Here is a 16,150-nt window from a genome sequence, read left to right on the forward strand (position 1 = left end):
ATAGTGTTCTGTTGTGACTTCCAACAACTGTGCCAAGTATGGTTCAAATTGGTCTTTAACCTGACATAGCTCCCATATAAACTGATCTCCCGTTTTGACTTTTTGAGTGCTTACAAGCCGCAATTTTTGTCAGATTTGGCTGAAATTTTGCATGCTGTGTTCCCTTACGGCTTCCAAAATCTATCAAGTGCGGTCAAAATCGATCTATAACCTGATACAACACCCATATAAAGCGATCTCCCGATTTGACTTCTTCAGCTCCTAGAAGCCGCAATTTTCTCCGATTTAGCTAAAATTTTGCAACTAGTGATTTGTTATGACTTCCAACAACTGTGCCAAGTATTGCTCCCATACAAACCGGTCTCTCGATTATCCTTGTTCGGTTCCTAGAAGCTTTAACTTTGCTGGTTTGACAGAAGTTTGGTATCTAGAATAAAATTATACCCTTCAACTAATTTTAGTTTGTATTAATTTTTAGCAGACTCCAAGATGGTGGGTTTACATGATTCGCCACGACCGAACTTAGCACGCTTTTATTTTTTTTTACAATTTTGGAAATCGGACCACAAACGAAGATTTGGCAGCCCCAACAAATTTTCGAAATACAGACATGGCCAGCTTTAGACTTTAGAGATTCAAAGATGAAGATGACTTAGATTTCAAAGAGATATACCTACCCGTGCTCACACGGCATATTTATTACTCGAATGACATATAAACAAACATATAGACGATATGTGGGAACTATATCTTAATCCAAACAGTTTTCTATGAAATTCAATAGCAGCGCCGGGAGTCGAGAGAGAATACTTTGTGCTGAATTTCGCGATAATCGGCTTGTAGATGACCACATTATTGCAATATTAGTCCAAATCGGGTGATGTTCGGGCCCATATTCCTTAACGGAAAGTTCATGGGTAAATTTTCATTTTTAATTCTATTACGCTTGATCTGATCTCTAACTGTCAAAATAAATGATCGAATAACTGTTTTAAAAAGAAGGAATTCTTAATGGTTCTGAAACCATTCCGATTTCATTTTATTCTCCTCAAATCAACAACAAGTATCACTGTTTTATGGTATCTGTTAATTAAAATTGATTTTAGGTTTTTAAGTCCTTCATTGAAAATTGATTTCAATTGTAGCACATAATTTTAAAGGATACTTTTTTCAAATAAATCAGTTGCAATTTATATCGTCACTATCTTACTCAATTAAATCAGTATTGCAGCGAGTTGTTCTCATCAACATTTGGTTAACACAAACTTCACTTTTATCTGGTCCTTAATAGTCAGAGATGGGTTTTAAAAATACTAAACCCTCATTGACATTTATGAGTCCATTCTTTACTAAGGCTTAGTGCTGGGTAATAAAAATGTCAAGGAATTTTTGAAATCATTAAAATTGGAAACGAAAATGTAATAAAAACGAACTGATTTCAAAAATGAACACTCTCATTAGAATTGAATGCCATTGCCAGGGTGTTTTAACGATCTCTCCTATATATGTCACCAACATCAACAGAATCCTCTGTAATCTCTCTGGATCTTGGTTAAGTAATCAGTTTTCAATTTTCGTTCGTTAATGTTTCCACACTGGTGTTGCTCAAATGAACATCTCATGAGATTTTAATGTTCGGAAATAATGTGATTTTCTGTCTCCTTCTATCTCTCCCCTTTCAAAGGAACTACTTATTTATGAGCTTGGAATAGTCAGGCTGATGGACGTTTTTCCTTTAGGGCAATGCCATCGAAGACAAGTGGATAGTAGCTAAACATGAGTTGCCTACAATGTCCATCGATATCGCCTCCGCCTTCATTGCTGCTGTTTGGATATCTCCCTCTCAGGCCATGTGAGTCCTGATGCTTTGGCTTTGTAAATCCCTAAGCTAATAAATAATAAAACATGTAACAGAGTGCTGGCATAACAATTTTCTTTAAATGTCTTTTGGAGTGTGTTTGCTAAGATCTCAATGCACTTCTCTGGTATTCTTTGTTTGTTTCTCTGTCTGTCTAACCCCCAAAAGATTTCGGTTTCGGTTGTCTTAGCTGCTACATCAGTAAAAGACATTAAAATCAATATTATCCACCAATGCATCATGCAATGCCAATGTACTATTTATCACTGATGCATCTGTGTGGCAAATAAGTCAACCACATATACTTTCAACTATCCCTGATGGTCTAAAATGATGATAAAACTACACCCTGCTTGCTGTCCATTTGGGATATATGTATGCATGCACTTTGATGAATTGGGAATGTATGAATGGAAAAGGGTTTTGTGCTTAAGGGTGACAGCATGTTCTGATATAAAGAAAACAATTTTATGATCTGAATATACTCAACTGCGAGTGGAATTGAAAATTTGTTTAAGTTAATAAATTTGTCTTGGGATTTAAAAACACGTTATGTTAGAACGGGTCTGTTTCCTGAACGATATCTTTTGTCGTCCTCTTCGTCTATGGTGTTCCCATGGTAGATAAAATTACTTCCCTTCATCACATTTGTATTTTCAGGGGTTCAAAGGAGGTTCCATTCATTTTGTTTTATCTACATTATCTGTCAGATTTTAAATGGACCAGATTATGCAGGTGAGCTAGTGCAGATGCTTAGTAAGCGTGTCGTCCCCATTCTTAAATACACAGAAAAAAATAACTCTTAGAAAAAACCAACTACCAAATTTGTTTGTGAAACTTTAAATTCTCAACGAATTTTAGCATTAAATCGAAGACATTATTTGTGGAAGTACGTAAGTGAGTCTCTACAATAGACTTGACAGACAAAATTATTGAAAGAACATAGAAAACAAAAACACCACCACCCGAATCAAAGCGCATGCGGTTGGCTGGTTAGATGGGTTTTTGCCCTGCTTATGGTTATATTGTTGTTGTTGTTATATGTTGGCTTGCAAAGAGTGGCTTTCAATAACGAATTTGTATTTCGCGTCGTTGAGATTCAAAATAAATTGTTGCAGGAAAATTAACAACTTTCGTAGTTGTTTTTTCCACCAAAGTTGATGTTTTTCTAAATTATTTTTATCTGTGTAGATTAGTAAATTATGAGCTCCAGCGAGTAAAAATTGCGCCCTCCTGTGGCACAGAGTGTCAAATTGGTTTATGTGGCAGCTATATTAGGTTATCAACCGATTTAGAAAATAATTGACACAGATGTTGGAAGTCATTCCTTAACGATATGTGTCAAATTTCACTAAGTCTGATAAGAATTATGCCTTCTAGAAGATCAAGAAATCTAATCGGGAGATCGGTTTATATGGCAGTTACATCAGGTTATGCACCGATTTGAACCATACTTAGCACAGTTATTATAAATGATACCAAAATACCACGCGCTAAATTCCAGCCAAATAGGATAAGAAATACGCCCTATAGAGGCTCAAGAAATCAAGTTCCCAGATCGGTTTATATGGTCGCTATATCAGGTTATGGACTGATTTAGAGCATACTTAACACTGTTATTGGAAATATTTCCTCAACGATATTTGCAAAATTTCAGCCAAATCATAAAAGAATAGCGCCCTCTAGAAGCTCCAGAAGTCTAATTGGCAGATAGGTTTATATGGCAGCTGTATCGGGTTATGAACCGATTTGAACCATGCATAGCATAGTTGTTGAAAGTGGCACCAAAACACCACGTGCAAAATATTAGCCAAATCGGAGTATAATTGCCACCTCTTGAGGCTCCAGAAGTCAAGACCCAAGATCGGTTTATATGACAGCTATATAAAAACAAGGACCGATTTGGCCCATTTACAATCTTGATCGATCTTCACTAATAGGAAGTATTTGTGCAAAATTTCTAGAGCATAGCTTTACTCCTTCGAAAATTAGCGTGCTTTCGACAGACGGACGGACGTACGAACGGGAAGACGGACGGACATGGCTAGATCGACTTAAAATGTCATGACGATCAAGAATATATATATACCATATGGGGTCTTAGATGCATATTTCGAGGTGTTACAAACGGAATGACAAATTAGTATTCCCCTCATCCTACAATGGAAGGTATACAAAATATTTGTGCAAAATTTCACAAAACACAAAATTTCACGAACACAGATATTGTTCGCTCGAATACGAACGTGATTTCGCCATAGAGATGGTAGGATGGCTAGACGGACATGGCAAGTTTCACAAAAAATGGGGGCACGACTTAATATTTGTGGACGTCACGATATATGGAGAAGCACGGACACGAAGAATGGAAGTCAGTTAGGTTAGGTTGAAAAGATGGTGCGGATATTAATCCGCCCCATGCCACTATGGACATGCACCTAAGACAGTAAACGACTTGTTGTGCGCTTCAAATGCTAAAAAGTAACCTCGAAACATAGAGATGAGCTCGTTTCTGATTATATTTAATATCTGAATCTAGAATGTAGAACGTCTACAACCAGTTCAGGGAACAAGTTAAAGATATAACGTTTGTGACAAACAGTGACTTGGTCAAAATCTCAAGCCGGAACGTTTCCACCAAGCGGAGAAGTTTTTGCATGGTTGCCAAGCCATTTTTATACACTCCGCTATAGGATAGGGGGTATATTCACTTATTCCCTCCGTTTGTAATGCATCGAAGTATCCATTTTCGACCCCAAGAAGTATATGTATTCTTGTTCGCCCTAAAATTCTGAAACGATCTAACGATGTCCGCTTGACTGTCCGTCAGTCTGTTGTAATCACTCTTACAGAAGATTTGTCCCATTAGCCTAACGTAGTATAGCGTTCCAAGCGCCTCGATATTCTGCCCTCCTTCCAAAATACCTGACACCAAGTTTCGAGGTTTCTCCCACCACTTGATCTTTCCATCGGGCTTTTGTCGTCCCGCTTTGCGCTTACCACCGTGATCGCCTTCAAAATATTTCTTTACTGGGGTTTCTTCATCAATTGTGACAACAGCGTTGTATTTTCAAGCGTTTATCTATACTATAGTCATCATGAAGCTATATTTTCCATAAACGCAAACTGGTCTATATACTTAGCGAAGGATTTTTACCTCAAACACTCCAAGTACTGACTCATCTGCTTTCGCAGACACCCATGCTTTCGAGTCATACAACAGCTCGGGTAGTATTGGTGTCTGCAATCACTCTTCAACCTTCAAACATTGAGATATTGAGCTGAAATTGTGCTCAGATTAACTTCCTATAGGGGGCCAAATCAGACCATATATGGATATAGATGCCATATAGACCAAGCCTATAAAATCAATATTTATTATCCGATTTCCATTATTTTCCGATCACAGAATGGTTCAGATAAAGCTGTCAAATAGACCAATTTAAAGTCTTAATCCAATAATAATCGGAGGTATCGCCCGATTTCTATGAAACAGTGATTTGTTTAAAAGTTCTCGGCATCTAAATCAAATCACTCAGCCTTGGCTAAGTCGGAGTTTAAGTGCAATCCTGGCAACATAGCAACATAACGAAAAAAGTACTCGCAGACGAGCGTGATACGATTTGTTGCACGGACCTCAATAACCCCAGAATAGGGGAGCTCAATCTGGAGATAAACAGGGTAGTCAAACATAGACGGCATTATTTGGAGCAATGTAAAATAGGTACCGGTGTATGTATAGGCAAGCTGTGGACTACGGTAAAGTCACTCTCGAACCCCGGTAGAAGGGATGACAAGACCTCAGTCACTTTTCGCAACGAAGCTGCGCTATACCGTTCAACAGTCAATTTATAGTGCATCCCGAGAGTGGCATTCGTCTTATCCGTGATTTTCGAGCCTATGGACAACCATCACAATTTACCGTGGACGAAGTTTTGAATATCATCCGTGGTGCCATGTCATCCAAGGCGTTGGGCCCCGAGGGAATCTCTACATTGGTGCTGAAGAATCTGGAGTCGAGTAGCTTACAACTGTCCTTGAATCCTCTGGAAGATGGGCAGAGTGATCCCGCTACTGAAGCCTGGAAAGAACCCGACTAAGGGGGAGGCCTACCGAAAGATCTTCCTTATCTCACAAGTATCCAAAACGATAGAGGGACTACTCCTCCCGAGCCTAGTTGGAGAATTTCTATACGCCGAACATTAGCATGGATTTCGCAGACTGCATACCAGACCGCAGACTGCATACCACAACAACACACATTTGCCGTGGCTTCAATCAACCCAGGCCATGTGATAGAGAGAGATCTGTGCCTTTACGATATCCAGTAAAGCAATCCACCTTCAAAACTCGGTTTTAAGTACGCTGTATGGCGGCGTTCAAGGGCTTGGAATCGTGGATGGTGAGGTCGGGGCTCGTATTGGAATAACGGATTCCGTTAATATAAACCAGGTTCATTATATAGGGCTGATTTGGGTTCCCATCCATCATATCGATGGTATTTCCGGATATGATAAGGTGGACTATATACCAGGGGTGGCTTATGTATGCACCTGCATCCCCTCTCTACTATTCAAGAAAATTTTTGAGCACAGTCACCAAATAATAAATTTAATAAAATAGAAGACTGAACCTAATCTTCGAACCTAAGTGATCAGTGATCCTCACATTATCTTCAACTAATATGAAATTTTCATAAAATCAATCTATCCAAAATGCTGTGGTCTATTTCACAAAAAGCGTAGTTATTTCTCCCATACCGAACACCAATTAACATTGTATAGCATTTTCGACTTCGAAAAAGGCCACCAAGAGGAAACCCTTCAGAGACTTACTGGAGACTAAGAATAAAAAAGAACAATTTCCAAAGTAAAGAATAGAACCTTTCCAAAAGAACAAGATGTAATAGAAGACACAGAAGAGATATTCCAACAACCCATTCAGAAACAATTGGAATTGTATTCTCCTTTCATGCGTAGGGAAGGCCCTGCTCATAAAAACGACTAAAAAACAAACAAAACTGTATTGTTCAATACGAAATATGGTTTAGAATCTTATTGGGATTTTTGTTCTCGTATGGTATGGCATTCTTCTTTTTTTTCTCTTCTTCTGCTTCTTGGGTGTGATTTGACATTAACACAAAAAGGATTAGGTTATTTAAAAAAACATTTAAGAAGCACTCATTCCTCATAATTCCACTCTCCACTAAGACACAACCTTACGACCGAAGATTCCAACAAAACGCATACAAATGATTTCATTTTCAATTTAAACTTGAAAGGAAATTTATGAATCATTTGCCCTGTTGTTGGTTGGTGCAATGCATGTTGCCGCTTTGGTGGCGTAGGAAATGAATATGGATGGTTATTAAGCTAAGCTTGAAATTTATGAAATTTTACAGGCCTTTCATTAATTGTTCTCAAATCTTCGTCAGTTTTCTGTCATTTCTTTTTTTTTTTTTTTTGTTGAAAATCTTCAATGAACAATGAACATTTTGACAGATTTATGAAAATAACCCAGATTTTATTCTCAACTAACAGAAGGGGGAAAAGTGAAAACAAGTGGTATGAATGGAAATTTGTAGAGGGAGATTTAATCTTGTCCCACTCATGGGCAGTTCTATTTTGAATTTAATCTTTTTGTTAAACATTCAATAAATGTGGAAGTATAAGACAAATGGCTTGAAGTATTTTTCTAGCTAGGCAAGAGTTTCAAGGAGCTTAAGTAGGCACTTGTTCTGTGGATGGGACTTTCTTATTATTCCAAGAGTTTACAAATGTTAAAGGTCAATAAGGATGTGGATTACACTTTTATTGCTCCAATTTCCATAGCCTATTGAAATTTAGTTGACATATAATAAAGGAAGCAAACAAAATTTGGAGCTATCTTTTGTTAAGATTTCAAAGCGAATGATGGTCATAAGGTGAAGTAAACTAATCTTTTTCGAACACAATTATCGAATATGTAAAACAGGAATTTATTACAATGCACGAGGACCTGTCATTGTTATCCCATATACATACGTGCAATACTTCAGAGTTTGTGGGAATTAACTTTTTGTAATAGAAATGTTTATCACATACAAGAAATCCCTTAAATTTAGTAAAAAAAAGAGTACAATTTTGTAATTTTGTAAAATAGATTTTCAAAAAAAAAAATAAAATAAATACAATGTTAGCTTCAGCCTCAATGAATAGTGGCCCTTGTGATGCATAAGTTTAACCACAAATTCTACGGTGGTGTTCCTTGTGGATTTGACAAGGAAGTAAGAACTTTGGAGGACATCCATTTGATGGTCCAGCGGAGCAGAAACGACTCGCTTTAGTAGTTCTACAACCAAACAAAGGGTTAAATAAATTACGGAGCTTAAACGTTAGGGAGAAAATTTTCTGGCACAATTAGGGATATGCTTCAAGAAACCCTGCGTACAACGGCGGATTAGGCGTCTGAAATTGTCTAGTTATCAATCTAATATGATAGTTGTTCTTTTATCAGGAGATGCAAGGTAGTCACGGTGGCACCTGTCTCCTTGGTAGTAAAGAATGTTTCTCTTACGAAAAGTTGAAAATAAACGAAATTCAACTTAAAATTCAAAATTTTGTAAAGGGCGAGAAAGTCAGTTCTTGACCTATACACCAATATGATGGACATTGACAAAAGTTATGGGTTTATACAGCGTGTTATGCTACATACTAATGTTATAGCAAACGGAGCCACCGTAAAGCAGATGTTAGCATGTCAACCTATGACGACTAACGCTTGGGTTCAATTTCCGGAGTAAACATCAAAAAGATTTTCGGCGTTGGTTATCCGTTACTAATGCTGGCTATATTTGTGAGGTATCCTGCTATGTTAATACATCTCTACCTATTGGTGTCGCTACCAATTAGTATTTAGTTAGGTTAGCAAACGATCAAATTACTTCACTACTGGCAAAAATCGTAAGGACAAGAAAGGCAACTCTTGCCCTATTTAACTGCAAGGAAGCCATTGCCAAAAGTTGGCACTGGTTATATACTGCTGTTGTCCGACCTTTAAAGCCTTATGGTGTTGTGATCTGGGGGACGGCGTTTCAAAAGTCAACCTAATACTTTGTTGGATCCAAAGGATAGCTTGTTTGTGCCTCACAGCCGCATTGAAGACGAAACCATCTGATGCACTGAATTTAATGCTAAACCTAAAGACTCTGGACATTATGGCTACACAAATTGTTGCGACCACTACTGTGGGGCTAAGGGAGCTTTCTCTTTGGCCAGGAAGCGGCTATGGATACTGTGTTGTCCATGATACAGTGTCGGATGTTCCAGGCAGGGTAGATTACATATTGCCTAAGCCACTTTATGATAAAAGTACTGTACCACTATTCCTGATAGAACCCATTGGAACTACAATAGAATATACAAAGACTTATATACAGATGGATCCAATATACACGACCAGGGTCTTTGGGATGTACTCTGACTAACTAGGACTGGTCATATCCAGAAGATTACCCGATCACTGTAGTGTGTATCAAGCGGAGATCCTTGCATTTGAAGAAGTTTTGTAATGGCTTAGATATAATATTATAGCGACGATTCGCACAAATATCTTCTTAGACAGCCATTAAATCTCTGATGAACACTTTTCTGAATTCAAAAAGCATCCGCGACTGTGGCAGATCTCTCAACAAGATGGCGGAACAGTTAAAAATTCATCTGTTCTGGGTACACAGGTATCCCAGGGAATTGTAGAGCAGACGAGCTTGCGAGACTAGGAACTATTTAACACATTTCAGGAAAACTGGAATCTTTAGGATAAGGCCCAAAGGGAAACGAATGATAGACGGTCACAAAGAGGGGGTTGTGAACATTCCAAAAATATGTGGCTTAATCTAGACTTGAAGAGGTCTATCGCTTTGCTGTCGCTGGCTAGAACAGACGTTTTTGTCATTGTGACCGTAAAGACAGATCCATGTCTGACCGAAAAATATGCTGACAAACTGAATGTTGCAAGCAAAGACTTTTGCAGAAGCCGTAACGACATGTATATCCCGCACTGGCATACAAAACGAGTTCTAACTTAGTTTCTTATTTCTTTAAGAACGTGTCTGATATAGCAGATGTGAACATTCGCAAGTTGTTGGACTTTTTAAAGCGATCTGGATGGTTCAACGGTAGAAACTACAAACTTCTCCTCTTCTTGTGGTATCACAATGGACGTCTGGGTAAATTTGGTGCCAGAATGCCACTAAAACCTAACCTAGTCAAAATCGGATGAGCATTATCTACAGAGGAGATATATTCAAACCTTAACCGATTTCGACAAAAATCAATACCGAGCCACACATTTTCCGATTGTGAGCGGCGACCACACGGCACATGTCATCTGTTTGACTGCCTAGCTAGACCCTCCCGACTCAAATTCAGATAACTCTGAATGCACCCTTCCTTAGACGCAGAGTTCTTGGACATGAATATTCAACAGAATCAAGCAGACTAAAGATAGAACACATCACACTGCTACAACAACAACTGAAGAGAACATTGTGCAAAATGTTGATACGAACTATAAAGAAATTCGCTGACAAAGACTCTGGAATCGATGAGGTTCAGGATTAGAGGGTATACATGGAGCACTCCTTCCCTGATCATCGCTACATTAGGTTTAGAATAGCGTGGCCAGCGCCGAACCCGATAAGCTGCAAACCAACTGGACATAATTCGGAAGACTACTCAGAAGAAGACTAGGGCAAGATAATTTAGATTGTCCAAGCATAGAAGATATAAATAACAAAGTCAACAGGATAACGGTTGCAAATGTTGGTTTTTTCGAAAATAGTTGTCCTCTTCGAGAAATGAATTTAGCCCAAGAAAACCCCTGAATGACCGGAAAGATTCGCAACATCGGGAAAGAAGTCTACAGACTTTATACCAGAGAACATTGTAAAAATGCGAAAATTCATTGGGATGTGTGTATTACACACGGCTCAAAGAATACAATGTGATAACCTTCGATGAGTTTGAGAGAAAGCTTGTCATTACATAAATTATGGTAAAGGATGCCTTGAGGAACTTCGAACTATTTATGTCACCCGGACATGATGGAATATTTTCGGCGTTACTACAGAAGGAGGGAGACTATCTGGCGCCCCATTTGGCCTGTATGCGACACTAAATACCTACAGGTCTTTAGTGTCGATACTCAAAACCATGGAACGCATTGTGGATACCATGATAAAGAGTTGGAAATCCAGTGAACTGCTCAAATACAAACAGCATACCTATGTCAAGGGAAGATGGGTGGAGACTGCCCTGCACGAAGTTGTGCATAAAATAGAAGAATCCTTGAAATGGGGCCTGAATCCGAGGACAGTCCACTGGAGCGTGATTATATCAATTCTTAGTTAAGCCTCATTAGTTTGGTGAACTGCTATGGGAAAAAAGTGCAACGTTAGCATAATACAACAGGTTCCGAGAACATGTTGTCTTGACATAGGGGAGCGATAAGGACCGTGCCCACTAGGGCACTGGAGACTATTCTAGATATCCGACCCATAGACATACAGATTAAGTGTGCGGTTATGAGACTTAAGGCGAGGGAAGAATGGATAGAGGATAGGAGCAGGTCATACCACCGCGGTATAATCGAGGTAACCATAAGAAACCTCGAGGGAATGATGAGGTTTCCGATCGGATATCTGAGACGACACTTGAGGTCGAGTCACGAACAGTTTTGGAGTGTATGAAGGAGATTAACGCCTTCTCTGAGAATGGCACGATTCGCATCGTTTGGGTGCCGGGTCATAGCGGAGTAAGGGGAAACGAAAATGGAGACGATTTAGCAGTGAAGACCAGAGGACTGCCGTCAAGAAAGCTTGCATAACCCGAAGCCTTTCGGGTTGACGCAGGCCGAGTTAAGAGCGGTGGCTACGAATGGTGGAACAGCGAAACGCTCGGCAGGACGACGAAACTCCAAGAGGGAGATCCGGATTGTGAGAAGATGAGGCTGTTACCGAAAGAAAGCAAGCAGGAGGTCAGCAAAGTTTTCGGTATCATAACAGGACACATCGGACTACGAGCTCACTTATGCAAAATCGATGCGGCAAGTGATGGCATGTTTAGGATACGCGGGGAAGATGATGAGACATTGGAGGATTTCCTATGTCACTATCCGGATTTAGCGGCTTACAGACACCGACACATAGGTGGGGACACAATACCAGATATAAACCAACTAAGAGGCGTGGTATGGAAAATAATTAGAGATTATGTAAGCAGCACGGAATTCCTGATTTAAATTTTCTTTTTCAAGGTTACTTTCAGTATTAAGAGCGCAACAACAAGCCGATTACTGGCTATATGTCCAAAGTGGAGTGGGGCGGATTAATAACCGCACCCTCTTGAAAATCGGGCTAGACATTTGTATGTTAAAGTTAAGTAAGTTTTGCCCATGCACATTCCACTAAGAAACAGGAACAGTTGCTAACTTCTCACATATCAATGAGTGCAGCTCGATTCAAGTTTAAGCTCAATGATAAAGGGCCTCCTTTGTATAGCCGAGTCCGAACGGAGTGCCGCAGTGCGACACCTCTTTGGAGAGTAGCTTTTACATGATATATTGCCTCACAAATGTTGCCTACATTAGGAGAGGAAAACCACAGCTGAAAATTTATTTCTGATGATCTCGCCAGGATTCGAACACATGCGATCAGCGTCATAGGCGGACATGCAAACCTCTACCTCTGGTATGGTAGGTGTAACAAAATCTAAAACGATTTTGAAGTAATGGGTGTCTCGTGACTAGCGTATTTTTCCTTCGTGAAGATCGATTGGAAAATTACCATTTTATTACAAAATAAGTCCCATATATATGGGAGCTTTATTCAAACATGCACCAACTTCTTCCAATAAACTTCGTCTTTAGGGCAAAAACATTTTTTGTGCTACTTTGTACACAAATTAGCATGAGCAGACAGACAAACGGACATAACTAAATCAAATCAGAAACATATTCTGAGTAAATCCATGTACTTTTTAATGTGGTCATCTTTTTATACCCTACACCACTATCATGGTACAGGGTATTATGACCTAGTGAATTTGTTTGTAACACCCAGAGGGAAGACTGATCGTTTCAGAATCACTTTCTGATTCGATTTAGCTATGACCGTCTGCCTATCTGTATGTCCATGTTAATTTGTGTACAAAGTACAGAAGATGATCATCCGATCATCTTCAAATTTGGCACAACCATTTTCTTGGGCGTAGAGACGATGCATGTTGAAATTGGAAAAAATCGGTTGAGATTTGAATAGAGATCCCATATATATGTTCGTCCGATTTGGACTACAATTGTAATTATATCGTCATTTGTAAACCGATTCTCACGAAATTTTGCACGAGAGGTTCTCTTATAAGTCTCGACATTATGGGTGAATTTCATGGAAATCGGCTCAGATTTAGATATAGCTCTCATATATATCGTATATATGTTCGTCCGATTTGCAGTAATAGTGTAATAAAATGGTCATTTGTCAACCAATTCTTTCGAAGTTTGGCAGGAAGAATTTTCATATGACTCTCAACATTACTGGTTAATTTTATAGAAATCTGTTCAGATTTAAATATAGCTGCTATATATGTATATCGCCCGATTTTCGCTCCTAGAGCTACTGCAACCTCATTTATTAACCAATTTTCCCAAAACATTGTACAAAGCTTTCCTTGACGACTTTTACAATATCTAAGAGGTTTGGTCAAAATCGGTTTAGATTTAGATATAGCTCCCATGTATATGTTCGTCCGATTTGCAGGAATAATGTAATAAAATGGTCATTTGTTAACTTATTCTTTCAAAATTTGGCAGGAAGGATTTTTTAAGACTCTCGACATTACTGGTGAATTTCATAGAAATCGGTTCAGATTTAGATATAGCCCTCATATATATATATATTGAAAAATATTGAAAAAAAAATGTGCACAACTCTTTCTTCGACGCTTACCACAATATCTTATCTTATCTGGTCAAAATCGGTTCAGATTTAGATGTAGCTCCCATATACATGTTCGTCAGAATTTGGCTAATTTGCAATAATGTTGTCATTTGTCAACTGTATTTATTACAGTTTGAACATATTTGCTCGAGATTTGATACGGATTGTTTAATAACCCATCTGAAAACATCCGCCGAGGTCCATCAATATTGGTTCAGAATTAGATATAGCTCCCACTTTGTACCAATAGAGTAGGTGTAAGGTATTATGAAGTCGTCACTGTCCGACTTTTGTCTTTTCTTACTGGTTTCATTTTGGGTGCTCCAAACAAATGTACTAAGTTACAACACCATGTACCACAGTAGTGGTGTAGGGTATAAAAATACGTCATCGCCTCTGTTCTCAATGCGCGTGACATAGCATAGCATACTCATTCAACATCTGCACCTTCTAATATCTCCTCTCCAAAACTGGATTCAAGCCGCTTGTGTTTTGCGTTTTTTCTTTTTCTATTCATAAAATATCCAAATTTAGAATACGAAAATTAAAAGCATAAAATATTTTTGTTTATAATGAAGTTGAATAGATTTATAGCCTGGGTGCAAGCCGGTTTTAGCCGACAAATATTTACCGTTTTCGCTTCGGATGGAATTAGTAACAACTAAATCTATAGAAAAAATAAAATAATGGCAAATTTTTTTAGCAATAGCTCAAAAGTTTAAAAACTGTTTACGTTTTAGACTTTTAACATTTTACTGAATGAATTCAGTCTGTCTATCGATCTAGGGCGATTAAGAGCACAAATTTTCCATAGGCCCAAAATTAATTTTTGATTATGTTACAAACTTAATGAAAATGTTATTATAGCTGCCATTCTGTGGGATGGTGAATAAATGACAAAAAATCCAACATAAGAAAACAGGTTTCGATAGTAATAGTAATGTAAGATAGAAAAAAAATATCATTTGATTAACAATTTTTTATGTAAAAACTTATTTCTAGTGTAATTCAAAGTATTTCTACTCTAAAGGCAAACAGAACCAAACGAAAAATGGCCAATATCAGACCGCTGCCGGATGATTTACAAAAAGTTGCAATTAAAGATTTAAATGAGGAACCGTCTCGAATACCAGAAGATTTGCAAGCTCTTAGAACATGGATTCAACAACAACCTTATTTGAGGGCGCGAATCGATGATCAATTCCTAATACAATTCTTGAGGGGTAGTAAATACAGTCTGGAGAAGGCCAAACAGAAAATCGATCTGTTTTACTCATTAAAAACTAAATATCCTGAAATGTTTGGGGCTACAGATGTGAATGAACCTAAATTTAAGGAAATTCATAGCTTGGGGTAAGTAGAGGTGGAAGCTAGATACCTAATAATAAAAATGAATCCAGTTGATTTCGTTTTGCTTTTTCACTCTAGCTGTTATACACTATTACCAGTACCTCTGCATGAGACAGGAGCACGCATTTGTGTATATCAATTCAACTACTGCATCGATAAATTCTCAAACGAGGATATCTACTATCCGGCATGTTCCATGTTTGAATTGGCAATGCTCAACGATCCTTATGTTGGCATAAATGGCTTTGTTTTCATATACGATTTGGCCAAAGGCACTACAAGACATTTGCTTGAAATTACTCCCACAGTTCTTAAGAAAGTAGTTTCATTCATGGAGAAATCAATGCCTGTGCGAATAAAATCTATCTACATTATTAACGCTCCACCCGCAGCTCAAGCAATATTGAAAATTGCCATCTCCTTAGTATCCGAAAAATTACGCAAAAGGGTAAACAAATCGCTAGTGATGCTCTAATATAAAACAATGCTTAAACTATTTTTTATTTCAGCTTCATATTTTGAGCAATGGCATCAAGGAGTTAGCCCAATACGTGCCTTTAAAATACTTGCCTAGGGATTATGGTGGGGAAAATGGTTCCTTCAACGATTCAATACAAGACTATACAAAACTGTTTGAATTGCATTGCGATTATTTTAAGGAGAACGCCCTTTATGGTACCGATGAAAGTTTACGTCCCGGAAAACCATTGGATTTGGAGGGATTATTTGGTGTGGGTGGTTCATTTCGGAAATTAGTAGTTGACTAAATATAAATGTGATTTTTATTAGTTTAAGCATCCTGTATCATACCGAAATCAGAACATCGAAATAGTAAATGAATATTGTTACTTGTTAGTTATACTAACACCCACGATGTCATTCACAAAACATGTTGAAAAAAGGAATAGATTATCCAAAAGCTGCATTAATTCAACGTGGAAAGCACTGATAAACCACCGACCACAGAT

The 16,150-nt window shown here is 38.2% G+C and overlaps 1 protein-coding gene across 1 annotated transcript in view; it reads left to right on the forward strand.

Annotated features, from left to right (window-relative positions):
• LOC106091345 (uncharacterized) overlaps positions 1-15,949 on the forward strand; it is a 28,034-nt gene extending 12,085 nt beyond the window's left edge. Inside the window, exons 4-7 of the mRNA XM_013257836.2 lie at positions 1,740-1,852; positions 14,835-15,185; positions 15,261-15,630; positions 15,692-15,949. Coding sequence (XP_013113290.2) covers positions 1,740-1,852; positions 14,835-15,185; positions 15,261-15,630; positions 15,692-15,949 — 1,092 coding nt within the window. The remainder of the gene's footprint in view (positions 1-1,739; positions 1,853-14,834; positions 15,186-15,260; positions 15,631-15,691) is intronic.
• The last annotated feature ends 201 nt before the right edge of the window (positions 15,950-16,150 follow it).

This window comes from Stomoxys calcitrans, chromosome 5 (genome assembly GCF_963082655.1).
Source record: "Stomoxys calcitrans chromosome 5, idStoCalc2.1, whole genome shotgun sequence".
In the NCBI taxonomy this organism is placed as follows: domain Eukaryota; kingdom Metazoa; phylum Arthropoda; class Insecta; order Diptera; family Muscidae; genus Stomoxys; species Stomoxys calcitrans.